This window comes from Bombina bombina, chromosome 1 (assembly GCF_027579735.1).
Source record: "Bombina bombina isolate aBomBom1 chromosome 1, aBomBom1.pri, whole genome shotgun sequence".
Lineage (NCBI taxonomy): Eukaryota > Metazoa > Chordata > Amphibia > Anura > Bombinatoridae > Bombina > Bombina bombina.
In genome coordinates, this window is record NC_069499.1 from 714,147,271 (window position 1) to 714,174,726 (window position 27,456).

General features: G+C 36.9%; 1 protein-coding gene across 1 annotated transcript in view; it reads left to right on the forward strand.

Moving 5' to 3' along the window:
• LOC128639495 (actin-binding protein WASF3-like) overlaps positions 1-15,819 on the forward strand; it is a 128,562-nt gene extending 112,743 nt beyond the window's left edge. Inside the window, exon 8 of the mRNA XM_053691638.1 lies at positions 15,550-15,819. Coding sequence (XP_053547613.1) covers positions 15,550-15,707 — 158 coding nt within the window. The 3' untranslated portion in view covers positions 15,708-15,819. The remainder of the gene's footprint in view (positions 1-15,549) is intronic.
• The last annotated feature ends 11,637 nt before the right edge of the window (positions 15,820-27,456 follow it).

Here is a 27,456-nt window from a genome sequence, read left to right on the forward strand (position 1 = left end):
TCACTAACTCTATAATAAATAGTATTAACCCCTAATCTGCCCTCCCTAACATCGCCGACACCTAACTTCAATTATTAACCCCTAATCTGCCGACCGGAGCTCACCACTATTCTAATAAATGTATTAACCCCTAAAGCTAAGTCTAACCCTAACACTAACACCCCCCTAAGTTAAATATAATTTTAATCTAACGAAATTAATTAACTCTTATTAAATAAATTATTCCTATTTAAAGCTAAATACTTACCTGTAAAATAAACCCTAATATAGCTACAATATAAATTATAATTACATTGTAGCTATTTTAGGATTAATATTTATTTTACAGGCAACTTTGTAATTATTTTAACCAGGTACAATAGCTATTAAATAGTTAAGAACTATTTAATAGTTACCTAGTTAAAATAATTACAAAATGACCTGTAAAATAAATCCTAACCTAAGTTACAATTAAACCTAACACTATACTATCATGAAATTAATTAAATAAAATACCTACAATTACCTACAATTAAACCTAACACTACACTATCAATAAATTAATTAAATACAATTCCTACAAATAACTACAATGAAATAAACTAACTAAAGTACAAAAAATAAAAAAGAACTAAGTTACAAAAAATAAAAAAATATTTACAAACATAAGAAAAATATTACAACAATTTTAAACTAATTACACCTACTCTAAGCCCCCTAATAAAATAACAAAGCCCCCCAAAATAACAAAATGCCCTACCCTATTCTAAATTACTAAAGTTCAAAGCTCTTTTACCTTACCAGCCCTGAACAGGGCCCTTTGCGGGGCATGCCCCAAGAAGTTCAGCTCTTTTGCCTGTAAAAAGAAACATACAATACCCCCCCCCCCAACATTACAACCCACCACCCACATACCCCTAATCTAACCCAAACCCCCCTTAAATAAACCTAACACTAAGCCCCTGAAGATCTTCCTACCTTATCTTCACCATACCAGGTTCACCGATCCGTCCTGAAGTGCTCCTCCGATGTCCTGATCCAAGCCCAAGCGGGGAGCTGAAGAGGTCCATGATCCGGCTGAAGTCTTCATCCAAGCGGGGCAGAAGAGGTCTTCCATCCGATTGAAGTCTTCATCCAGGCGGCATCTTCTATCGTCATCCATCCGGAGTGAAGCGGCAGCATCCTGAAGACCTCCGACGCGGAACATCCATCCTGCCCGACGACTGAACAATGAATGACGGTTCCTTTAAATGACGTCATCCAAAATGGCGTCCATCGAATTCCGATTGGCTGATAGGATTCTATCAGCCAATCGGAATTAAGGTAGGAATATTCTGATTGGCTGATGGAATCAGCCAATCAGAATCAAGTTCAATCCGATTGACTGATCCAATCAGCCAATCAGATTGAGCTCGCATTCTATTGGCTGTTCCGATCAGGATGGATGTTCCGCGTCGGGCAGGATGGATGTTCCGCGTCGGAGGTCTTCAGGATGCTGCCGCTTCGCTCCGGATGGATGACGATAGAAGATGCCGCCTGGATGAAGACTTCAATCGGATGGAAGACCTCTTCTGCCCCGCTTGGATGAAGACTTCAGCCGGATCATGGACCTCTTCAGCCCCCCGCTTGGGCTTGGATCAGGACATCGGAGGAGCACTTCAGGACGGATCGGTGAACCTGGTATGGTGAAGATAAGGTAGGAAGATCTTCAGGGGCTTAGTGTTAGGTTTATTTAAGGGGGGTTTGGGTTAGATTAGGGGTATGTGGGTGGTGGGTTGTAATGTTGGGGGGGGGTATTGTATGTTTTTTTTTACAGGCAAAAGAGCTGAACTTCTTGGGGCATGCCCCGCAAAGGGCCCTGTTCAGGGCTGGTAAGGTAAAAGAGCTTTGAACTTTAGTAATTTAGAATAGGGTAGGGCATTTTGTTATTTTGGGGGGCTTTGTTATTTTATTAGGGGGCTTAGAGTAGGTGTAATTAGTTTAAAATTGTTGTAATATTTTTCTTATGTTTGTAAATATTTTTTTATTTTTTGTAACTTAGTTCTTTTTTATTTTTTGTACTTTAGTTAGTTTATTTCATTGTAGTTATTTGTAGGAATTGTATTTAATTAATTTATTGATAGTGTAGTGTTAGGTTTAATTGTAGATAATTGTAGATATTGTATTTAATTAATTTATTGATAGTGTAGTGTTAGGTTTAATTGTAGGTAATTGTAGGTATTTTATTTAATTAATTTAATGATAGTATAGTGTTAGGTTTAATTGTAACTTAGGTTAGGATTTATTTTACAGGTCATTTTGTAATTATTTTAACTAGGTAACTATTAAATAGTTCTTAACTATTTAATAGCTATTGTACCTGGTTAAAATAATTACAAAGTTGCCTGTAAAATAAATATTAATCCTAAAATAGCTACAATGTAATTATAATTTATATTGTAGCTATTTTAGGGTTTATTTTACAGGTAAGTATTTAGCTTTAAATAGGAATAAGTTATTTAATAAGAGTTAATTTATTTCGTTAGATTTAAATTATATTTAAGTTAGGGGGGTGTTAGTGTTAGGGTTAGACTTAGCTTTAGGGGTTTAAAAATTTATTAGAATAGCGGTGAGCTCCGGTCGGCAGATTAGGGGTTAATGTTTGAAGTTAGGTGTCGGCGATGTTAGGGAGGGCAGATTAGGGGTTAATACTATTTATTATAGGGTTAGTGAGGCGGATTAGGGGTTAATAACTTTATTATAGTAGCGGTGCGGTCCGCTCAGCAGATTAGGGGTTAATAAGTGTAGGCAGGTGGAGGCGACGTTGAGGGGGGCAGATTAGGGGTTAATAAATATAATACAGGGGTCGGCGGTGTTAGGGGCAGCAGATTAGGGGTACATAAGTATAACGTAGGTGGCGGTCGGCAGATTAGGGGTTAAAAAATTTAATCGAGTGGCGGCGATGTGGGGGGACCTCAGTTTAGGGGTACATAAGTAGTTTATGGGTGTTAGTGTACTTTAGAGTACAGTAGTTAAGAGCTTTATGAACCGGCGTTAGCCCAAAAAGCTCTTAACTACTGACTTTTTTCTGCGGCTGGAGTTTTGTCTTTAGATTTCTAACACTCACTTCAGACACGACTCTAAATACCGGAGTTAGAAAGATCCCATTGAAAAGATAGGATACGCAATTGACGTAAGGGGATCTGTGGTATGGAAAAGTCGCGGCTGAAAAGTGAGCGTTAGACCCTTTTTTGAGTGACTCCAAATACCGGAGTTAGCCTAAAACCAGCGTTAGGAGCCTCTAACGCTGGTTTTCACGGCTACTGCCAAACTCCAAATCTAGGCCTAAGTGCGCAAAAAATATTGTAAGTATGTTAACTTCTTTTCCCATAGAAGTCAATGGAGAGCTCAAACTGAAAAACATAATTTATGTAAGAACTTACCTGAAAAATTCATTTCTTTCATATTGGCAAGCGTCCATGAGCTAGTGACGTATTTGATACAATCCTACCAGGAGGGGCAAAGTTTCCCAAACCTCAAAATGCCTATAAATACACCCCTCACAACACCCACAATTCAGTTTAACAAATAGCCAAGCAGTGGGGTGATAAAGAAAGGAATAGAAAGCATCAACAAAAGAAATTTGGAAATAATTGTGCTTAATACAAAAAATCATAACCACCATAAAAAAGGGTGGGCCTCATGGACTCTTGCCAATATGAAATAAATTAATTTATCAGGTAAGTTCTTACATAAATTATGTTTTCTTTCATGTAATTGGCAAGAGTCCATGAGCTAGTGACGTATGGGATAGCAATACCCAAGATGTGGAACTCCACGCAAGAGTCACTAGAGAGGGAGGGATGAAAATAAAAACAGCTATTTTCCGCTGAAAAAATTAATCCACAAGCCAAAAAAATAAGTTTATTCTCATAAATGAAAGAAAAAAACTTAAATCAAAAGCAGAAGAATCAAACTGAAGCAGCTGCCTGAAGAACTTTTCTACCAAAAACTGCTTCTGAAGAAGCAAATACATCAAAATGGTAGAATTTAGTAAATGTATGCAAAGAGGACCAAGTTGCCGCTTTGCAAATCTGATCAACTGAAGCTTCATTCTTAAAGGCCCATGAAGTGGAGACTGATCTAGTAGAATGAGCTGTAATTCTCTGAGGTGGGGCCTGATCCGACTCCAAATAAGCTTGATGAATCAAAAGTTTTAACCAAGAAGCCAAGGAAATAACAGAAGCCTTCTGACCTTTCCTAGGACCAGAAAATAAAACAAATAGACTGGAAATCTTCCTGAAATCTTTAGTAGCTTCCACATAATATTTCAAAGCTCTTACCACATCCAAAGAATGTAAGGATCTTTCCAAAGAATTCTTAGGATTAGGACACAAGGAATGGACGAAAATTTCTCTATTAATGTTGATAGAATTCACAACCTTGGGTAAAAATTGAAAAGAAGTCCACAAAACTGCCTTATCCCGATGAAAAATCAGAAAAGGAGACTCACAAGAAAGAGCAGATAGCTCAGAAACTCTTCTAGCAGAAGAGATAGCCAAAAGGAACAACACATTCCAAAAAAGTGGTTGAATGTCCATAGAATGCATAAGCTCAAATGGAGGAGCCTGTAAAGCCTTCAAAACCAAATTAAGATTCCAAGGAGGAGAAATTGATTTAATGACAGGCTTAATACGAACTAAAACCTGTACAAAACAGTGAATATCAGGAAGTATAGCAATCTTTCTGTGAAATAAAACAGAAAGAGCAGAGATTTGTCCCTTCAAGGAACTTGCAGACAAACCCTTATCCAAACCAACCTGAAGAAACTGTAAAATTCTAGGAATTCTAAAAGAATGCCAAGAGAATTTATGAGAAGAACACCATGAAATGTAAGTCTTCCAAACTCTATAATAAATCTTTCTAGAGACAGATTTACGAGTTTGTAACATAGTATTAATCACTGAGTCAGAGAAACCTCTATGACTTAGTACTAAGCGTTCAATTTCCATACCTTCAAATTAAATAATTTGAGATCCTGATGGAAAAACGGACCTTGAGACAGTAGGTCCGGCCTTAACGGAAGTGGCCAAGGCTGGCAACTGGACACCCGAACCAGATCCACATACCAAAACCTGTGTGGTAATGCTGGAGCCACTAGAAACACAAACGATTGTTCCATGATGATTTTGGAGATCAATCTTGGAAGGAGAACTAGAGGCTGGAAAATGTAAGCAGGATGATAACAGCAAGGAAGTGTCAGCGCATCCACTGCTTCCGCCTGAACATCCCTGTACCTGGACAGGTATCTGGGAAGTTTCTTGTTTAGATGAGAGGCCATGAGATCTATCTCTGGAAGACCCCACATCTGAACAATCTGAGAAAACACATCTGGATGGAGAGACCACTCCCCTGGATGTAAAGTCTGATGGCTGAGATAATCCGCCTCCCAATTGTCTACACCTGGGATATGCACCGCAGAGCTTAGACAGGAGCTGGATTCCGCCCAAGCAAGTATCCGAGATACTTCTTTCATAGCTTGGGGACTGTGAGTCCCACCCTGATGATTGACATATGCCACTGCTGTGATATTGTCTGTCTGAAAACAAATGAATGGTTCTCTCTTTAAAAGAGGCCAAAACTGAAGAGCTCTGAGAATTGCACGGAGTTCTAAAACATTTATTGGTAATCTCACCTAATGAGATTTCCAAACCCCCAAACAGCTCCCCAACCTGAAAGACTCGCATCTGCTGTGATCACAGTCCAGGTTGGCCGAAAAAAAGAAGCCCCTTGAACTAAACGATTGTGATCTATCCACTATGTCAGAGAGTGTCGTACATTGGGATTTAAGGATATTAATTGTGATATCTTTGTATAATCCCTGCACCATTGGTTCAGCATACAAAGTTGTAGAGGTTTCATGTGAAAACGAGCAAAGGGGATCACGTCCAATGCTGCAGTCATGAGACCTAAAACTTCCATGCACATAGCCAACGAAGGGAATGACTGAGACTGAAGGTTCCGGCAGGCTACAACCAATTTTAAACGTCTCTTGACTGTTAGAGACAGAATCATGGACACTGAATCTATCTGGAAGCCTAAAAAGGTGAACCTTGTCTGTGGAATCAAGAAACTTTTTGGTAAATTGATCCTCCAACCATGTTTCTGAAGAAACAACACTCGTTGATTCGTGTGAGATTCTGCAGAACGTAAAGACTGAGCTAGGACCAAGATATTGTCCAAATAAGGAAACACTGCAATACCCTGTTCTCTGATTACAAATTGTAGGGCACCTAGAACCTTTGAAAAGATTCTTGGAGCTGTTGCTAGGCCAAATGGAAGAACAAGAAATTGGTAATGCTTGTCTAGAAAAGAGAATCTCAGGAACTGATAATGTTCTGGATGAATCGGAATATGAAGGTATGCATCCTGCAAGTCTATTGTGGACATATAATGTCCTCGCTGAACAAAAGGCAGAATAGTCCTTATAGTCACCATCTTTCAAGTTGGTACTCTTACATAACGATTCAAAATTTTCAGATCCAGAACTGGTCTGAATAAATTTTCCTTCTTTGGGACAATGAATAGATTTGAATAAAACCCCAAACCTTGTTCCAGAAAAGGAACTGGCATGATTATTCCTGAAGACTCCAGGTCTGAAACACACTTCAGGAAAGCCTGAGCTTTTACTGGATTTGCTAGGATACGTGAGAGAAAAAATCTTCTCACAGGAGGTCTTACTCTGAATCTTATTCGATACCCTTGAGAGACAATGCTCTGAATCCATTGATTTTGAACAGAATTTATCCAAATATCCTTGAAAAACCTTGATCTGCCCCCTACCAGCTGAGCTGGAATGAGGGCCGCACCTTCATGCGGACTTAGGGGCTGACTTTGGTTTCTTAAACGGCTTGGATTTATTCCAATTTGAGGAAGGCTTCCAATTGGAAACAGATTCCTTGGGGGAAGGATTGAGTTTTTGTTCTTTAGTTTGACGAAAGGAATGAAAATGGTTAGAAGCCTTAGATTTACCCTTAGGTTTTTTATCCTGAGGCAGAAAAACTCCCTTTCCCCCAGTAACAGTTGAAATAATAGAATCCAATGGAGAACCAAATAAATTATTACCTTGGAAAGAAAGAGATAGTAATCTAGATTTAGATGTCATATCAGCATTCTAAGATTTAAGCCACAAAGCTCTTCTAGCTAATATAGCTAAAGACATGGATCTAACATTAATTTTGATAATATCAAAAATGGCATCACAAATAAAATGATTAGCATATTGCAGTAAGCGAATAATGCTAGATAAGTCAGAATCCAATTCTTGTTGCGCTAAATTCTCCAACCAGAAAGTTGATGCAGCCGCAACATCAGCCAAAGAAATTGCAGGTCTGAGAAGATGACCTGAATATAAATAGGCTTTCCTTAGATAAGATTCAAGCTTCCTATCTAAAGGATCCTTAAAGGAAGTACTATCTTCCATAGGAATAGTGGTACGTTTAGCAAGAGTAGAAATAGCCCCATCAACTTTTGTGTTTTTTCCCCCAAAACTCTATAGAATTTGCTGGTAAAGGATACAATTTTTTAAACCTTGAAGAAGGAATAAAAGAAGTACCTGGCTTATTCCATTCCTTTGAAATCATATCAGAAATAGCCTCAGGAATAGGAAAATCCCCTGGAGAAACCACAGGAGGTTTAAAAACAGCATTTAAACGTTTATTAGACTTAACATCAAGAGGACTGGTTACCTCAATATCCAAAGTAATTAACACTTCTTTCAATAAAGAACGCATATACTCTATTTTAAATAAATAAGTAGATTTGTCAGTGTCAATGTCTGAGGAAGGATCTTCTGTATCAGATAGATCCTCATCAGAGGAGGATAAATTATTATGTTGTTGGTCATTTGAAATTTCATCAACTGAATGAGAAGTTTTAAAAGACTTTTACGTTTATTAGAAGGTAGAAATGCAGACAAAGCCTTCTGGATAGAATCAGAAACAAATTCTTTAACCCCTTAAGGACCAGCGACGTACCCTGTATGTCACTGGCCTTTTTTTGGGACTTGATTGTTTTATAGCGCGGTCTTGCCCCCAGCATTGAGACTGCTCTATTCCACAAAGCCTGTTGGAGGGAGGGCATTAATAGCGTGTTCATGCTAGACTTGTGCTATTATGTCCTGAAAAAAACCTTAACGGCCAGTGACATACAGGGTACATTGTGGTCATTAAGGGGTTAAAATTCATAGGTATATCATGTACATTAGAAGTTGAATGAACTGCAACTGGCAATGTACTATTACTGATGGACACACTATCTGCATGTAAAAGTTTATCATGACAACTATTACAAATGACATTTGGCGAAATAATTTCCACAATCTTACAACAAATGCACTTAGCTTTGGTAGAACCGATGTCAGGCAGCAATGTTCCAGCAGAAACTTCTGAGGCAGGATTAGATTGAGACATCTTGCAAAATGTAAAAGAAAAAAACAACATATAAAGCAAAATTATCAATTTCCTTGTATGACAGTTTCAGGAATGGGAAAAAATAGCATAGCCCTCTGATAGAGATAAAAGGCAAGAGGCAAACATCAATGGGGTATTAAAATAATGAAAAAGTTTGGCGCCAAGTATGACGCACAACGTAACTGAAAACTTTTTTGGCGCCAATAATAACCGGAAATGACACACTCGTGTCACTAATGACGCAACCGTGTGTAAGGCTTCGGCGTCCACTATGACGCCGGAAATGACAAAGTTGCGTCATAGACGTATTTTTCGCGCCAAAAAATTCTCGCGCCAAGAATGACGCAATAAAGTCTAGCATTTTGCGCACCCGCAAGCCTTATACCGCCCGCAATTTGCAAGAAGTAGTCAATTGAAAAAAAGACTAAACCCCAGGTAAGAAAAAAAATTCTTACATTTTTTTTATTTTCCCCAAATATGAAACTGACAGTCTGCAGAAGGAAATACATGAACCTGACTCATGGCAAATATAAGTACAATACATATATTTAGAACTTTATATAAATGCATAAAGTGCCAAACCATAGCTGAGGTGTCTTAAGTAATAAAAAACATACTTACCAAAAGACACCCATCCACATATAGCAGATAGCCAAACCAGTACTGAAACAGTTATCAGTAGAGGTAATGGTAAATTGAGAGTATATCGTCAATCTCAAAAGGGAGGTAGGAGATGAATCTCTACGACCGATAACAGAGAACCTATGAAATAGACCCCCATTAGGGAAATTATTGCATTCAATAAGTGATACTCCCTTCACGTCCCTCTGACATTCGCTGTACTCTGAGAGGAATCGGGCTTCAACAATGCTGAGAAGTGCATATCAACGTAGAAATCTTAGCACAAACTTACTTCACCACCTCCATAGGAGGCAAAGTTTGTAAAACTGAATTGTGGGTGTGGTGAGTGGTGTATTTATAGGCATTTTGAGGTTTGGGAAACTTTGCCCCTCCTGGTAGGATTGTATATCCCATACGTCACTCATGGACTCTTGCCAATTACATGAAAGAATTACAAATATTCTGAATAAAGATTCGAAACAACCTTTACTTAGAGATAACAAAACAGAGACATTATTTAGAAAAAGTAATAGAATGAACTCCAATAGACATCTAGATAGGAATTATCATAGAAATTAAGAATGGGAAAATAAGATAAATATACCACCACCAAATACTACATATAAGAAGAATGAAACAGATAACAGATACAGACAAAATGAAAAATGGAACTACCCCAACTACAATGGTGGATATCAGAAAGATTACCACCAGAGAAGTGATGGGTATCATAGGGAAAATAGAAACAACTATAGAAGTCATTATAATAAGAATAAATATTTGGGAAACTTTGCCCCTCCTGGTAGGATTGTATATCCCATACGTCACTAGCTCATGGACTCTTGCCAATTACATGAAAGAAAAAACACCTATACTTGTGCGCTAACCCGACAGGAGTTATGAAAATGTCACATTCCAGTGTTCTTCACATACGGAACAATGTCTTTTTTAATGTAAATACATATTTATATATTTATCTGGTATATACCTACACCTGTATATCTATAAAAAACGCATATTTTACATTCCTATGTTCTTCACATAAAAAATAACATACTTTTTATTATTAAATATATATTTCTATATATATCTGATACTGTTCATGCAAAATACATATCTATACCTATATATAGATATACAGGTATATACAGATCAATATATCGGAATGTGTATTTACAATAAAAAAGGACATTATCCTGTAAGTGAAGTACATTGGAATGTGAAATATGTAAAGTAAATATACAGTAAAAGACATAAATACATATGTACACAAACACACACACATATATATACAGGTGAAACTCAAAAAATTAGAATATCGTGCAAAAGTTAATTTATTTCACTAATGCAACTTAAAAGGTGAAACTAATATATGAGATAGACTCATTACATGCAAAGCAAGACAGTTCAAGCCGTGATTTGTCATAATTGTGATGATTATGGCTTACAGCTCATGAAAACCCCAAATCCACAATCTCAGAAAATTAGAATATTACATGCAATCAATAAAACAAGAATTGTACATAGAACAATATCGAACTTCTGAAAAGTATAAACATGCAAACTGTATATACTCAGTACTTGGTTTGGGCCCCTTTTGCAGCAATTACTGCCTCAAAGCGGCGTGGCATGGAAGCTATCAGTCTGTGGCACTGCTGAGGTGTTATGGAAGACCAGGATGCTTCAATAGCGGCCTTCAGCTCTTTTCTATTGTTCGGTCTTATGTCTCTCATCTTTCTCTTGGCAATGCCCCATAGATTCTCTATGGGGTTCAGGTCAGGCGAGTTTGCTGGACAATCAAGCACAGTAATCCCATCGTCACTGAATCAGGTTTTGGTGCTTTTGGCAGTGTGGGCAGGTGCCAAGTCCTGCTGGAAAATGAAGTCAGCATCCCCATAGAGCTCGTCTGCGGAAGGAAGCATGAAGTGCTCCAAAATCTCCTGGTAGACGGCTTCGTTGACCCTGGACTTAATGAAGCACAGTGGACCAACACCAGCAGATGACATGGCTCCCCAAATCAACACAGACTGTGGAAACTTCACACTGGACTTCAAGCATCGTGCAGTGTGTGCCTCTCAATTCTTCCTCCATACTCTGGGTCCTTGGTTTCCAAATGAGATGCAAAATTTGCTCTCATCAGAAAAGAGGGCTTTGGACCACTGAGCAACAGACCAGGTCTGTTTTTCTTTAGCCCAGGTAAGACGCTTCTGACATTGTTTGTTGTTCAGGAGTGGCTTGACAAGAGGAATACGACATTGAAGCCCATGTCTAGGATCCGTCTGTGTCTTGTGAAAGTCCCCAACACTTTTGAATGGCCTTTTCCTGACAATCCTCTCAAGGCTGCGGTCATCCCTGCTGCTTGTGCACCTTTTTCTTCCACACTTTTCCCTTCCACATAACTTTCTATTAATGTGCTTTGATACAGCACTTTGGAAACATCCAACTTCTTTTGCAATTACCTTTTGAGGCTTTCCCTCCTTATGGAGGGTGTCAATGATGGTTTTCTGCACAACTGTCAGATCAGCAGTCTTTCCCATGATTGTGATTCTTACTGAACCAGACTGAGAGACCATTTATAGGCTCAGGAACCCTTTGCATGTGTTATGACTTAATTAGCTGATTAGAGTGGGACACTTTGAGCCTAGAATATTGCACCTTTTCACAATATTCTAATATTCTGAGATTGTGGATTTTTTGGTTTTCATGAGCTGTAAGCCATAATCATCACAATTATGAAAAATCATGGCTTGAACGATCTTGCTTTGCATGTAATGAGTCTATCGCATATATTAGTTTCACCTTTTAAGTTGCATTAGTGAAATAAATGAACTTTTGCACAATATTCTAATTTTTCGAGTTTCACCTGTATATATACACACATACTACATACATATACATATTTAGATATGTATATGTATGTTTCGCTATGTTAAAGCCCTTTGCCTGCCTTTTTTTCTCTCACTTAGAACCTAGTTCTTGGATATATTTCTATATACAGGGAGTGTTAGAGGTTTCTTCAGATTGTATTATTTTGTCTTTTAGGTATTTAACATAGCTATGACATCAGTTGTCAACTGGGTGGATACAAGAACCACTTGTCTCATATCGCTCTATGTATTATATCATTGCAGGAGCTCTTTAATTGGCCACAGCAAAGGAGACAAAATAAAAAATATTTATTGTCAGAATGTTTGTAATGTGGTGTCAAATTGCTAATATAAACATATTTTAAAAAGACGTTATGTAAAAAAATATACCATTTTAAAACTCAACAATATTACAGTAGTTCAGAACCTATGAGCCATGGCCAGGGATAGGCAAAGTGTCTGTACACGGACGCTGGTGTCCATGACTGGAACTTGCAGCGTCCGCCACCCGTTTTGCAGTAGGGAGGTAGGAGTAGGACAGATAAATGCTGGGCCTGGCTCCTCCTTGACGCATGCGGTGCAATGTTTTGCTGGGTTGGGGCTATGCCCGCGTGACGCCGCACTGTAGCGGGAAAGTGAGTGAGAGAGAGGGAAGTAGCAAGCTACATGCAGTACAGCCTGTGTTAACCACCCATGAGTCGTGATCAGTGTTCCCTCTAAGGCCAGTTTTATAAGCAGCCCAGCAGTGATACAGTTAATTAGAGCAATTAGCAAACACTACACAATGCGGACTGCAAGGTGTGGTTAAAACCACCAAAGACAAAACAAGGTGTTGTCCTTGTGCCTTTTACTGCTAACTAAAATGGAGTGTCTGGAGCTCGGCAAAGAGAGAGAGGGGGTGTATCAGGTATCGCAGCGTGAAGACTAGTATGCTGTGCGTGACACTGAGATACAGAGGAGGACTGTCTGAGTGCTGCCCTGGAGGCTGTTGGTTTGTTGCAAGGTGTTGTTACCTTATTAACTGTTTCAATGCTGGGCCACTCACAAAAGTGGCCTTAGAGGGAACATTGGTCGTGACCCGTCCTGATTCCTTGATCTCTGCGGCAGCGTGGTGCTAGTGTCTGTGAATAGAAATCCGCTGCCTGCTCTGACAAACCTTACCTAACCAAGTAAATAACCAACCATGATGATCATGCGATTAATATCAAGGTTGGTGGGTTTGGTCAGGAGTTGCAGACTCTCAATACAACCAAAAAAATAAAAAGTAAAAGTTTTGAAAACATTTTATACCAGTATACCACAAACAGTTTTTATATAAATGTTATTTTAAATTTGTTTGATTAGATGACTAATTTGGACTTGTGGAACTATACCAGGGGCATCCAATGTGCGGACCATTTGAGAGCAAAGGGCTGTTCTCCTGACTTATAGAAACATAGAATGTGTCAGCAGAAAGGAACCATTTGGCCCATCTAGTCTGCTCAATTTTCTGAATACTTTCATTAGTTTTTGGCCTTATCTTATATCTAGCATACCCTTATGGATATGCATGTTTAAACTCCTTCACTGTCTTTATCGCTTCTGCTGGATGGCTATTCCGCCATGCATCCAGTACCCTTTGGTAAAGAGAATGTTTTTTGATGTTTTTAATTTGAAATGTACCTTGGTGCTAAGGTCTGTACTTTGGAAAATGTCCGCCACAGCCTTGGTCCATGCCTATCCCTGGCCATGACACATACAGTATAAGCTGTCCCAACCCAAGATAACAACAAATGATGACATAAATATTTGACATTGTTAACAGATTATAACTTAAAAAAATAGGTATTTGGTCACTGGTTAGCAAAAGCCACTTCTGGGGAAATGAACCATCATCTGCTTTGTGATAACAGGATAAGTGCATAAACGGGTGAATGAACAATGTTTAAATAAAATTAAACAATATTCAGTCCTATGAAACTGGATGATCTATATGGTTTGATGTAGTTATTAATACATAGCCATAGAAACATTGTTGCCATAGTAATCTGTCAAGTGCCTAAACCATCATAATTTACAGAAAATGATACTTATAATCAGAACCTATTTTAAGAAAAATATCTCACTACACCAAACCAGATGTGGGTTTCCGACAATATTTTTAGCTTATATAGGTTTAAAGGGAGTATTTTATAGCATATTGTACACAGAACAGGCTAAAGATATCTGTTTAAGGACTTTAAGAGTGTTTTTTCAAATATGCGATGAGGATATGTAAGAGAATTCATTGTATATACAGTAAATTATAACAGCACATCTGTGCTTAGAGGCAGATTATTATAGGTCTTGGTTATAATAATAGTAACACTAGATAATAACAGGAACATCTAACTCTTGATACTCAGGCTAAAGATCATTTGAGCACAGATTGTCAGGAGACATAAAACTGCCTTTAAACATAAAGTACATTTTTTCTCCTAATTTCCAGTTACTAACTTTTATTTAATAACATAAGTACATAATCTTAGATGTTGGTGGTTTGGCAAAATGTTATTTCATTTGCATTTCATATGGTGTCTTTTTTGGTATTCCTGCTAAGTAGTATTTTATAAAAATGCACTATCTATTGAGCAAAACATGGTATGATTTGGATACCTCGCAGAACCTCTAAAACGGATGTGTAAATGCAATAAGCTACACTCAAATTATTTTAAACAGCTTCAGCGCTGCGGGTAGTGGGTCTGCAGAAAAGGGGTTGTAGAACCAGGGTGTCTAAACAAACAACAGTATCACAACTTGTAACTAAGTGTGTCACATAGGATTAAATGAGGGAAAGAATCTTTGAAAAATGTATAAATATCGCCACCACGTTAACTTATTTCCCCATAGACTTCAATGGAGAACAAAAAGTGGAAAAAACTTACACCCTTACTTGTGCTCTGTATTTCCTGTGGGCATGCGCTATCCAGGGTCAGTATGGGAGTAATACACAAGAGTGTACACTGTATTTCCCAAAGGCATGCGCTATCTAGATTCAGTAGGGAAGTAATGCACAAGAGTGTGCTCTGTATTTCCTGTGGGCATGCGCTATCTAGAGTCAGTACGGGAGTAATGCACAAGAGTGTGCTCTGTATTTCCTGTGGGCATACGCTATCTAGAGTCAGTACGGGAGTAATGCACAAGAGTGTGCTCTGTATTTTTTGTGGGAATGCGCTATCTAGAGTCAGTACAGGAGTAATACACAAGAGTGTGCTCTGTATTTCCTGTGGGTATGCGCTATCTAGAGTCAGTACGGGAGTAATACACAAGAGTGTGCTCTGTATTTCTTGTGGGTATGCGCTATTTAGAGTCAGTACAGGAGTAATGCACTGGGCAATGGAAAGCACTAGTGGCAGTTGTTATTTGTTTTCAAAGGGAGGAACAGAGGGTAAGTTATATGAATGCTTAAAAATATTCCTTCAAATACTATTGCTTTTTGGTAAATATTATAGTTTGGTCTTGTAAAATCTTCTGAAGTTCATTTTTTTTATGTTCTGTTGCAGAAGATTAAATCTTTACAAATGGGAAGATCAAAACTATCTATGTTTTTAGGATCCTATTGGAGCATTTGCTTACTGTTGACTTAATAAATATTTGTCTTTCTCTTGTTAAAGGTATTCAGCTACGAAAAGTCCAGGAACAGAGAGAACAGGAGGCAAAGAAAGAGCCAGTGGGCAATGATGTGGCCACCATCCTTTCCCGCAGGATCGCCGTGGAATACAGCGAGTCAGATGATGACTCAGAGCTAGAGGAGAATGAGTGGTCAGATTAAGTCCTGTTTTCACTCCACCAGAACTGTTAAAGCTGCTGATATACTGTAACTCTCACTGTTAACTTTGCTGTATATAGAACTGTGGAAGAGGAACCCTGAGCTGTGCCGTTTGTATTACACAATATCATGTGACAACGTTCTTGTGGAATAACAGAGAGACACATAAGAAAAGCACAACAATATTTGCCAAATATACATACATCAGTAGATTATCGTTAGATTATATAAAGGGAGTTTGTAGCCATATTGATTCTAGAAAGAAGATTGTAGGTTGTGTGACCTAAAAGTGAACTAACAAGTCAGTATTTCAAAGAGCATCGGCTGTAGAGCTCTGAGCAGCCATAAACGTATCTGCAGCAGAAACTTTGAAACACTAATCTGATAGTTCAATAAAAGGTATTGCTACTTACAAGTCAACTTACAATGTATGTATAAATATTCATATATATTTATATACACACTAGCAACCACACATAAACTAACTGTTTAATGTGTACAAAAATAGGAATTACATGTTGTATTAACTTATTTCTGTATTATTTGTATAAAATGTGCGTGTGTCTATATACTGGGTATATGTATATATAGATTTGATACTAGCTTGATGGTTCAATTAGTTAACAGGTATGTGGCAGTACCTGCTTAGACATCAGGGTTAAAGTTTCAAACCCCAGCAGGTGCGATTCGGCCTTTCATTCACTGATAATTATTGATTATAGGGACATGAAACCCAAATGATTTATTTCATGATTCAGATAGAGCATGCAATTTTAAACAATTTTACAATTTACTTCTATTATCTAATTGACTTTGTGTTGAAAAGCATATATAAATAGGCTCAGTAGCTGCTGATTGGCAGCTGCACATAGATGTCTTGTGATTGGTTTACCCATGTGCATTGTTATTTCTTCAGCAATGGATATCTAAAGAATCAAGAAAATTAGATAATAGAAGTAAATTGGAATGTCAGTTAAAATTGTATTCTCTATCTGAATCTTGAAAGAAAAATTGGGGTTTCATGCCCCTTTAAAAGCTGGAGCCATTGTACGTTGAATCCACTTGTAAAGAAATATGTTTAAATATATTTCCAAATTTAGCACAATCCCACTGAAAATCATAGGAAATGCTTATATATAATTTTTTTTCAAACTTCACTAACCTCATATTTGATTTTTGTCCCCTCTAAATAATTAATATGGTAATACAATTTTGAAAACATTTTATAATTATCACAAAAAATATTATATATGGACAAGCATCATTTATTTTTAACCTTTTCATTAATTTAATAATTAAACCCTATTATTACACTGACATCATTCAGTGGCCTAGATAGGATTAAACTCATTTGGGAAACTTATAATTTGCTGATAAAACTTGTCAGAGCTTCTCCATTGAAAAACTGTGTAGATCATAATGATTTGTACTAGCCCCATGTCAAGGCAGCAAGTGGCGAGATGAGCTCAATTGAAAGCAATGAAGCCACTTCTAAATCACGACTGTTAATTTACCTCCACATAAAAGTATTTTGACTGTCAAGAAAACTGTAATCAGAATTTTTTTTAATTGATGCACAAGAGCAAAAAACTAAAATAAAAATGAGAGACCTTGTCAGCTGTAATATAGTAAGTGCAATCATGTGTTTCTTAAAGGGCTATAATAGTAAAAAAAATTACCCGCTCTTACTCATTAGAGCATATATTTTTAAGACTATTGAACCTACAATACTATGAGGCCTATTTATCAAGCCGTCAACCGCAAATATGCTGGAATTCCGCAGCGTAATTGTTTGCGAGACTGATTTGCCCTAGTTATCAAACCCTACAGACTGTCAAAAGTTGAAAATTGTGACGTAACATACGATCCGCCAGTCTCAGTCCGACACAGATCGATGCTTACGTCATTACAAATTCGGCACTATCTGAAAACTTTTGCAAATTAGTAACTTTCTAACAGGTACCTGCTTTTCAATCCGCAACCCTGGAGGCCGCGGATGCCATAGGAATCAATGGGAGTCTGAAAGCAGCGAAAGCTCATGTTCTATGCTGCCAGATATCCCATTGATTTCTATGGTAAAATAAAAGTTATGTTTACACCTAACACCCTAACATAACCCCCGAGTCTAAACACCCCTAATCCGCCCCACATCACCGCCACCTACATAATATTATTAACCCATATCCCGCCGCTCCCAGACCCGCGGCAACCTAAATAAATATATTAACCCCTATCCCACCGCTCCTGGACCTCGCTGCCACCTAAATAAAGTTATTAACCCCTATCCCGCCGCTCCCGGACCCGCCACAACCTAAATAAAGTTATTAACCCCTATCCCGCCGCTCCCAGACCCCACCGCAACTAACTAAATATATTAGCCCCTAAACCCCTGGCCTCCCACATCACTACCACTTACTAAACCTATTAACCTTTAAACCGCCAGCCCCCCACATCGTCATAAACTAAATTCAGCTATTAACCCCTAAACCTAACAACCCCCTAACTTTACATTAAATATTAACTCATCCCTATCTTATAATACATTTAAACTTACCTTTAGAATTAAAATAAAATATATTAAACTACTAATTAACCTACCCTAACTATTATACTAAATTACATTAAACTATATTAAACTACTAATTAACCTACCCTAACTATTATACTAAAATTACATTAAACTATATTAAACTAATAATTAACCTACCCTAACTATTATACTAAAATTACATTAAACTATATCAAACTAATAATTAACCTACCCTAACTATTATACTAAAAGTTATTTAAATCTACAATAAAGAATTACTAAGTTACAAAAAATTAAAAAAAAAGTTACAAAAACAAACACTAAGTTACACAAAATAAAAAACACTGTTACAAAAAAAAAAAACACTGTTACACAAAATAAAAAAGAAATTATCAAATATTTAAACTAATTACACCTTATTGTAGGCTAGGTTTTTTTTATTTTGGGGGTCTTTTTTATTTTCATAGGGCTATTAGATTAGGTGTAATTAGTTTAAATATTTGATAATTTCTTTTTTATTTTGTGTAACTTAGTGTTTGTTTTTTTTTGTAACTTAGTAATTATTTATTGTAGATTTAAATAACTTGAGTAGGGTTAGGTTTTTAAATATAAAATATAGTTAATTTAATTTGTAGTTTAATGTAATTTTAGTATAATAGTTAGGGTAGGTTAATTAATAGTTTAATATAGTTGAATGTAATTTTAGTATAATAGTTAGGGTAGGTTAATTAATAGTTTAATATAGTTTAATGTAATTGTAGGATAATAGTTAGGGTAGGTTAATTAATAGTTTAATATAGTGTAATGTAATTGTAGGATAATAGTTAGGGTAGGTTAATTAGTAGTTTTATATAGTTTAATGTAATTTAGTATAATAGTTATGGTAGGTTAATTAGTAGTTTTATATAGTTTATTTTAATTCTAAAGGTAAGTTTAAATGTATTATAAGATAGGGATGAGTTAATATTTTATGTAAAGTTAGCGGGTTGTTAGGTTTAGGGGTTAATAGCTGAATTTAGTTTATGGCGATGTGGGGGGCTGGCGGTTTAGGGGTTAATTGGTTTAGTAAGTGGTAGTGATGTGGGAGGCCAGGGGTTTAGGGGTTAATACATTTATTTAATTGCGGTGGGCTCCTGGAGCGGCGGGATAGGAGTTAATAACTTTATTAGAGTTGCCGTGGTCCCCAGGAGCTGCGGTTTAGGGGTTAATAATTTATTTCGTAGCGGCGGGGTCCGGGAGTGGCAGGATAGGGGTTAATAACTTTATTTAGGTTGCGGCGGGGTACGGGAGCGGCGGGATAGGGGTTAATAACTTTATTTAGTTGCTGTGGGCTCCGGGAGCAGCGGGATGGGGGTTAATAACTTTATTTAGTTGCAACGGGGTCCTGGAGCGGCGGGATAGGAATGAAACATTTTAGTATAGTGGCGGTGTTTAGTGACAGGGTATAAATAAAGTTGTGAAAAAGCCGAATAGCAGCGAGATCGATGGCTGTTAGTTAACAACAGTCCGCTGCTCATCGCCCCTTACTTGGTGTGCGGCTTTTTGATAGCTTTTTTGATAAATAAGGAGAGCGTATTCAGGTCTGCGGCCGCAATGTTAATCGATGTTAGGCGAGCGTATTGGTGCCGTCGAATGCAGCATAGTTGATGGCTTGATAAGTATACCTCTATGTGTTTAACCCCTGCAAAAGGGTTAAATAATAGTAGAAGTGCCTCTCCAGACCTGCAGAGCACTTCTGGTCCCAAGAAGAAACCGCCACTGATATAATCATCTGCACTAGGTGCACATTGTGCGACTAATGCTGCTTGTTGGATCAGTTGCAGGTTCCATTTGGGACCAGCAGTGCTCTGTGGGTCCTATGTGGCATTTCTACTGTTTCATCATGTAAATGTTTAATCGCTACATAAAAGTAAATAAATAAGAGCTGGACAGCAAGTAGGTTAAAAAATTAGATGTAGATATGTGTTTTTCTTTGATTAGTTCTTTGTGTTTGGCTTAGCAAATTCTTCTTAGACTTCTACAAGTCCCAAATACATTGTGGATCCTGCGAGAAGCCCAGGTCAAGTGATGTGCCTACACCCTTGTGCAGTATATTACTGTGCAACTTAGTACTAGAGGACATATCTGCCCATTGGTACTTAAATGAGGGATCTCTCCACTTCAGAGGACACACTGCTTGCATCTTCAGCTTGAAAAATGAGGAGTTTATCTTCTCATCCCTGTCTCCTTGGAAACAATGTTTGAGCTGCAACATCAAAAGCTTCCCTCTGATTTCTCCTTTGCATCTTGTTATTGAATCACACAACAAAGCTTTAAATAGAAAACATACTGCCTGTTATTTTTATTTTGCTTCTTGCACGTTGAATTCTGCTTCTATTTTTCCAGAACATTAATCTGCTTTTCAAAGAGCTCAGGAGAAAAGAAGTTTTTATGTTTTTGTTTTAATTTAGCTGGTTGTTTAACACTCATCTTCCTGTACGTTGTGCTATACATCTGTTCTATTATCTGTTCAAAAGAGATATAACATTAAAACTTACACAATATGGCCAGAATTATGTAGACACCTAACCATCACAACCTATATGAGTTTGTTGGACATCCCATTCCAATATTATGAGCATTAATATGGAGTTGGCCCATCTCCCTTGTAGCTATAACAGCAGCAGCTCTTCTGGGAAGGCTTTCCACAAGATTTTGGAGTTTGCATGCGGGAATTGTTGCCTGTTACGCCAAAAGAGCATTATTGAGGTCAGACAGTGGTGTTGCATGAGAAGGTCTGACCCACAGTCAGCGTTCCAATTCATCCCAAAGATATTCAATAGGGTTGAGGTCAGAGCTCTGTGCAGGCCATTCGAGTTCCTCCTCACCAAACTCATCAAATCATGTCTTCATGGCCCTCGCTTTGTGCACCGGGGCACAGTCATGTTGGAACAGACTTTTCTCAAACTGTTGCCACAAAGTAGGAAGCACCCCAGAGAACACGTTCCCACTGCTCCAGAGTACAGTGACAGTGCATTATAACCCACTCTAGTCAACTTTTTGCATTGCGCATGTTGACATGAGAGCTGCTAGGCCACTGAAACTCATTTGATGAAACCCGTCCCACCATTCTTGTGCTGAATCAAGTTCAGACCAATTGCAGACATTCAAAGGATGAATAGTTCAAGAGGGATTTAGGTCTATGTGGAGCTTGTAGTTCCATGTACAGTATTGTATTAGACTATTTTCTTAAGTTTAAAGGTCACTTTTAACTTCATCTTTATTGTCAAATTTACTTTGTTTTTGTGTATCCTTTGTTCAAAAGCATATGTTCATATACTCAGTTAGCTGGTGATTGGTGGCTACATGCGTTTCTCTCTTGTCATTGGCTTGCTAGATCTCTTCAACTAGCTCCCAGTAGTGCACTGATGTTCCGGAGCTGAGTTTAACTATGTGTTTAATTCCTTTACCGGAGTTAAACACATAGTTATATACAAGCTCAGGAGTCTGTTTAAATTAAGAATCAATGTTTCTTTCCAATCCAGAGTTTTTCCAAAGTATGTTCTGGAGGCTGTAAACAAGCCATGGTTCAATAAAGATATTGGCCTGAGCTAAGTTCCCAAACATGAATAAGTTAACTCTATTCAGCCACAAAAACATAATTGACAAATATCACGATTTTCCCAGGACAGTCCAGTCTTTGGCCTCTTGTACCATAGTGTAATTGTCTTTCTCACATTGTAAACACATGCCCTGAGCTTTGATCTTGGCATGAATGTCTAACTGTGGGACAGGCCTTTGTGAGTCTTATATATATATTTGTGTATTGGGGCATGCTAGTCTCCTGCACTTTACATTACAGCAGCAGAACCATAAGAAATGTCATTAAGATGTGATATCCTGCAGTTTACAGATTAGATTGCATTATAAAATATCTAATGTTTTGTGCATAATGTGGTTTGAGGTGGATACTATCTGTAGGTGTTTGACATGAAAACCAACATTTGTCTTTCATAATTCAGATAGAGCATACAATTTACTTCTGTCATCTAATATGCTTTCTTCTCCTTGTAGCCTTTGTTGAAATGCATACATAGGTAGGCTCAGGAGCAGCAATGCACTACTATGAGCTAGCTGCACATATATGTCACCTGTCATTTGCTCTCCTTGTGTGCTTAGCTCCCAGTAGTGCGTTGCTGCTTATTCAACAAAGTATACCAAGGAAATTAAGCAAATTTTATACTTTGGGGTCAATTTATCAAATGCCGGGCAGACATGTCCGCCCGGCATCGCTAAATGCCGACAGCATACGCTGTCAGCATTTAACATTGCACAAACATTTCTTGTGAAATGCTTGTGCAATGCCGCCCCCTGCACATTTGCACCCAATCGGCCACAAGCAGGGGGTGTCAATCATCCCAATCGTATTGGATCGGGATGATTGCAGTCCACCACCAAAAAGGTGGCAGACAAGTTAAGGAGCAGCTGTCTTATGACTGCTACTTCTTAACTTCAGCATTCGCTGCTTGTTAAATCTACCCCAAGAAGTAAACTAGAAAGTTGTTAAATTTTGTATCTGGATCATGTAAAAATAATTTTGGGGTTCATGTCCCTTTAACCTGTCTATTACGATTGCTGTATTTCATTTTTTTTTTTTTTTTAAATATTGGCAAATACATTGTAACCCCAAAGTTCTGGTCTTTTAATGGACAATGACACAGCTGCTCATTTTCAGACTTGTTAAAATAAACTGATAAGAATAATAGTTGTGGGATTTTTTTACATTGTAAAATTTCCATTTCTTGTTGTTTTTTTCTGTTACTAATAATAATGTGCTTATCCCAGGTATTTTGATTCCCCTCTTTATGTTGTGATTTACCCCTTTTACCACTTCAGATGTTGACACATTTTATGACAACTCTGACCAGATAACGATAGATTGTTGCTAAAACTAGTTGACTGCCATAGGTATATGGCTATTATTGTGCCTTTTAAGGGTTTAATAGGTCAGGAGTATATTACAGTCTGAATAATATTCATTCCAGTCCAGATTTCATAAAAGCTCACTATCATTCATTTGAGACTTACTAAGCAATTATTACAGGTGAAGTGACTGTGACAATGAATCCAAAGCTATCTGTAAATAGGACTTGTATTTAATAGAAGCAGAAAAACTTGCAATGAATGTGGGACAATACTGATAAACAGTTGAACCTATAGAGTGCAATTTATGTAAGTGTGAGCGGACATGATACAATGTAGCGTATCATGTCCGCCGCACATCGATAAATGCAGACAGCATACGCTGTCAGCATTTATCATTGCACCAACAGTTCTTGTGAACTGCTTGTGCAATGCCGCCCCCTGCAGATTCGAGGCCTCTATCAGGGGGTGTCAATCAGCCTGATCGTATAGGATCGGGCAGATTGAAGACCGCAGCCTCAGAGGCAGCAGGCAAGTTATGGAGCAGTAGTATTTAGACTGCTGCTTCATAACTGCTGTTTCCAGCGAGCCTGAAGGCTCGCGCGGAAACAAGGGCCATTCAGCCCTTGTTAAATCTACCCCTTAGACAATACTTCTGAGAATATGCTATGCCATAAATTGCCCAGTGGTCTTTTGACACATTTAAATATTGCACAGCACTAAAATTATATAGAAAGGGAATTGTTTTTAAGTGTATGGAGCAGCTAAATTACAAATGCACACATACATACACACAAACAAACAAACATATACACACACAAATGTATACACACATGCAAACACACACAAATGTACACACGCATACACACAAACACATACATGCATACAAACACACACATACAAACAGTCACATACAAACATACACACGCACAAAAACATAAATAAACAAACACATACACACACATACCCTCACAAACAAACATGCATATACACTTACACACAAACACATACACACATACAAACACAAAAATACACATACAAACACATACATGCACATACACACATACAATCACACACATACATTCACGCACAAACACATACCCTGACAAACAGACACATACAAACACACACATACACTCACACACAAACACATACACACATACAAACACACAAAAATAAACACACATACACACAAACAAACAAACACATACATGCTTACACACACATACAAACACACAGATACACTCACATACAAACAAACACATACATAAATAAACAAACACATGCACACACACTCCCGGACAAACAGACACATAAAAACACACACATACACACACACACTATCACACACATATACAATCACACACACCTTGTAAAAAATATTTTTATCGTGAAATCCTGCATGTACTATACCAGTATTAAAAAAAAAAAACATATAATAGAAAAGGGAGATATGGTAAGATGATAGCTGTACAATTTATTTACACCAACAACTTCTTTATTGTAGACACTTGTAAAAAATATTTTTCCTCTGCCAGATTACCAACAAACACAACTTTGCATTACAGAATCAAAAATACCGTCTGAAATAAATAAAAAGTAAATAATTTTTTTATAATATACATAAGGTCCAAGTATGAATTAATATACAGTATTACTGCATTGGGACTTTAGTTTTCTTTTGTCAGCTTATAAGTTATAGAGGCATATAAGTGGATTTGAAATGCACTGTAATACTTTTCCAGTATGTAAGAAACATTCTTAGATTGTCTCATTTAAAAAAAAAAATATTGAAATGCAGCTGTATTGTGGATTTCTTATTTGATTGTGTCCAGAGGAGGATATTACCTATTCCACCTATTACTTAAATGCCTTTATGCTATAGAGAGTATATTATTGATGTGTGTATGCTTATACTTTGAAGCCGGAAAAAATGTGTTTTGAATTTTCCGTAACGAATATTCAGGGAAGTTTGTTTCCCCGAATATTTGTTGGCTGCACTAATCGGTATTTATTTAGTTTAAAACAAAACAAATACTGAATATTTGTTAAACATTTTACATGTATTTTCGTTAAATTCATGTCAATTTTTAAAAGTTAAAGGTAAAAAAGTTTACCTATAGCTAATACTTACCTTCCGTGCGCTGGAGAGTTGTGCTAACCCTGAACGCTCTAAGCCTCCATTAGGGCAGGCCAAGACACCACCGCGCTAAGCCTCCTGTTAGTGCAGACAGGGCTCTGTAAAGAAGAGGACTGGGTTAAAGCGTCTCTCGTGCATGCTCAAGGTAAGCATTTTTAAAGTAAATGAATGAATACTGATAAATTTCATCAGTAATTTTTTATTCTTTTTAAATTTCATTGGTGCATTTATTTGGATATTCATTTCGTTAAAAAAAAAAAACGAATATCCAATTTTTGTTCCAAATCTATATTTGTAATGAAACAAGTGTAGATATACAGTATGTGTGTATGTATGTATGTGTGTGTGTGTGTATATATATATATATATATATAAAATATATATATATATGTGTGTGTGTGTGTGTGTATATATATATATATATATATATATATATATAAAATATATATATATGTGTGTGTGTATATATATATATATATATATAAAATATATATATATGTGTGTGTGTGTGTGTGTGTATATATATATATATATATATATATATATATAAATAAGATAGGTTCACACTCACTGGACTTTTGGAATGTACAAGTGATATATTTACTATGTGACATTTCTGGAAGATATTCCCCTTCCTCATACTTTTGTCACACAGTAATTAATTCACTTTTACATTTCAGAAGTCCGGTGATTGCGAGCCATTATGATATTATATTACTTTGGACTTGCCCTGGTGGATGATTTTTATTGCAGGTGAGAGTGCATACCTCTAAGGACTTGTATATACACACACATTTATGAGTTTTAGTAGTAGCAGTCACTAAAGTGCATTCTAGACGGCAACACAGAGGGTACTATGCCAAAGGGGGAATTACATATATATAAATTTCATTTTTGTTGCTCTTTATCCATGTGATCTCTATATATAGATAAAGATATAAATATATATTGCTGTCTGTATTTATATATCATGTACATGGCTTTAATATGTAATTAAAAGCATTGTTCTTGCTGTAGTGAATTTTATTTTATTTTTATTTATTTTTTTGCACACCAGCTCAGAAGATGTCTGGGTTCTGTTGAAGCTTTATTGCATTACGCTCTGTCTATGAAACCACAATGAAAATGCTGCTTGTTGTTCAGTTATTTAAAAAAATAAAAAGGACAGCATAATTGGTTTGAATAACACAGAACTGTTGTATGTTAGTGCATGTGTTAACTAAAGAAAATAAAGAATTTTTTGAAGGAATCACTTTGGTTTAATTTAATTTTAGCAACTATTAAACTCCCGTCTTGCCACCATATCTGTTTCTGCAGCTGCATTACGTGTTATTTAAGATAGGTACACAGAGCACCTACAATTTTATACTTGACTTGTGTCTTCCCTAATACATTTCTATTTTCTGGCAAATTGAATCCAGTGTTCCCTTCCCAAGTCATCAGCCAATCACACAATGTACATACATATAAGCTATGCAATCGCTCAATAGGAGTTGGAGCCTCAGAAAGTGTGCATATAAAAAGAGCATGCTAGTTTTGACAGTGGTTGTATAGGGAAAAAAATTAAATAGCATGCTTTATCTGAATCATGAAACTTTAATTTTGACTTTAATGGCCCTTTAAGAGGGAAATGTATCAAACAATAAATACATATTATTTCTTACACAAGAATGTATTTACTAAATATAGTTATTAGATATAATATATAATTTCTTACACATACAACCATGAGGACAAGAACATTATTAAATTATTGATAAATTCAAATACTCATGAAAGCCAATTTTTGTTCATGACTATATAAAAAAGCTTCCAATTTACACATTTCTTTGTTCTCATGATCAATCCAAAAATGATCACGTTTCTGAATTCTCATACTCATTGTTGAAGCAGCAGTTTTACAAGATTTTTTTTGAGCACTTAGATGGTCAGTGTTTGCACAATATAGAGCATTGTTAAAGGTATTCTTGCTAACTGCTATATAGTGCTCGAGATATTTCCCATGTATTGAGCACTATATAGCAGTTAGCAAGAATGCCTTTAACAATGCTCTATATTGTGCAAACACTGACCATCTAAGTGCTCAAAAAAATGAGCCTGCCCACCTGCTTTTTAACAAAAGATACCAAGTGAACAAAGTAAATCCGATAAAAAGAAATACACTGGAAAGATTTTTAAAA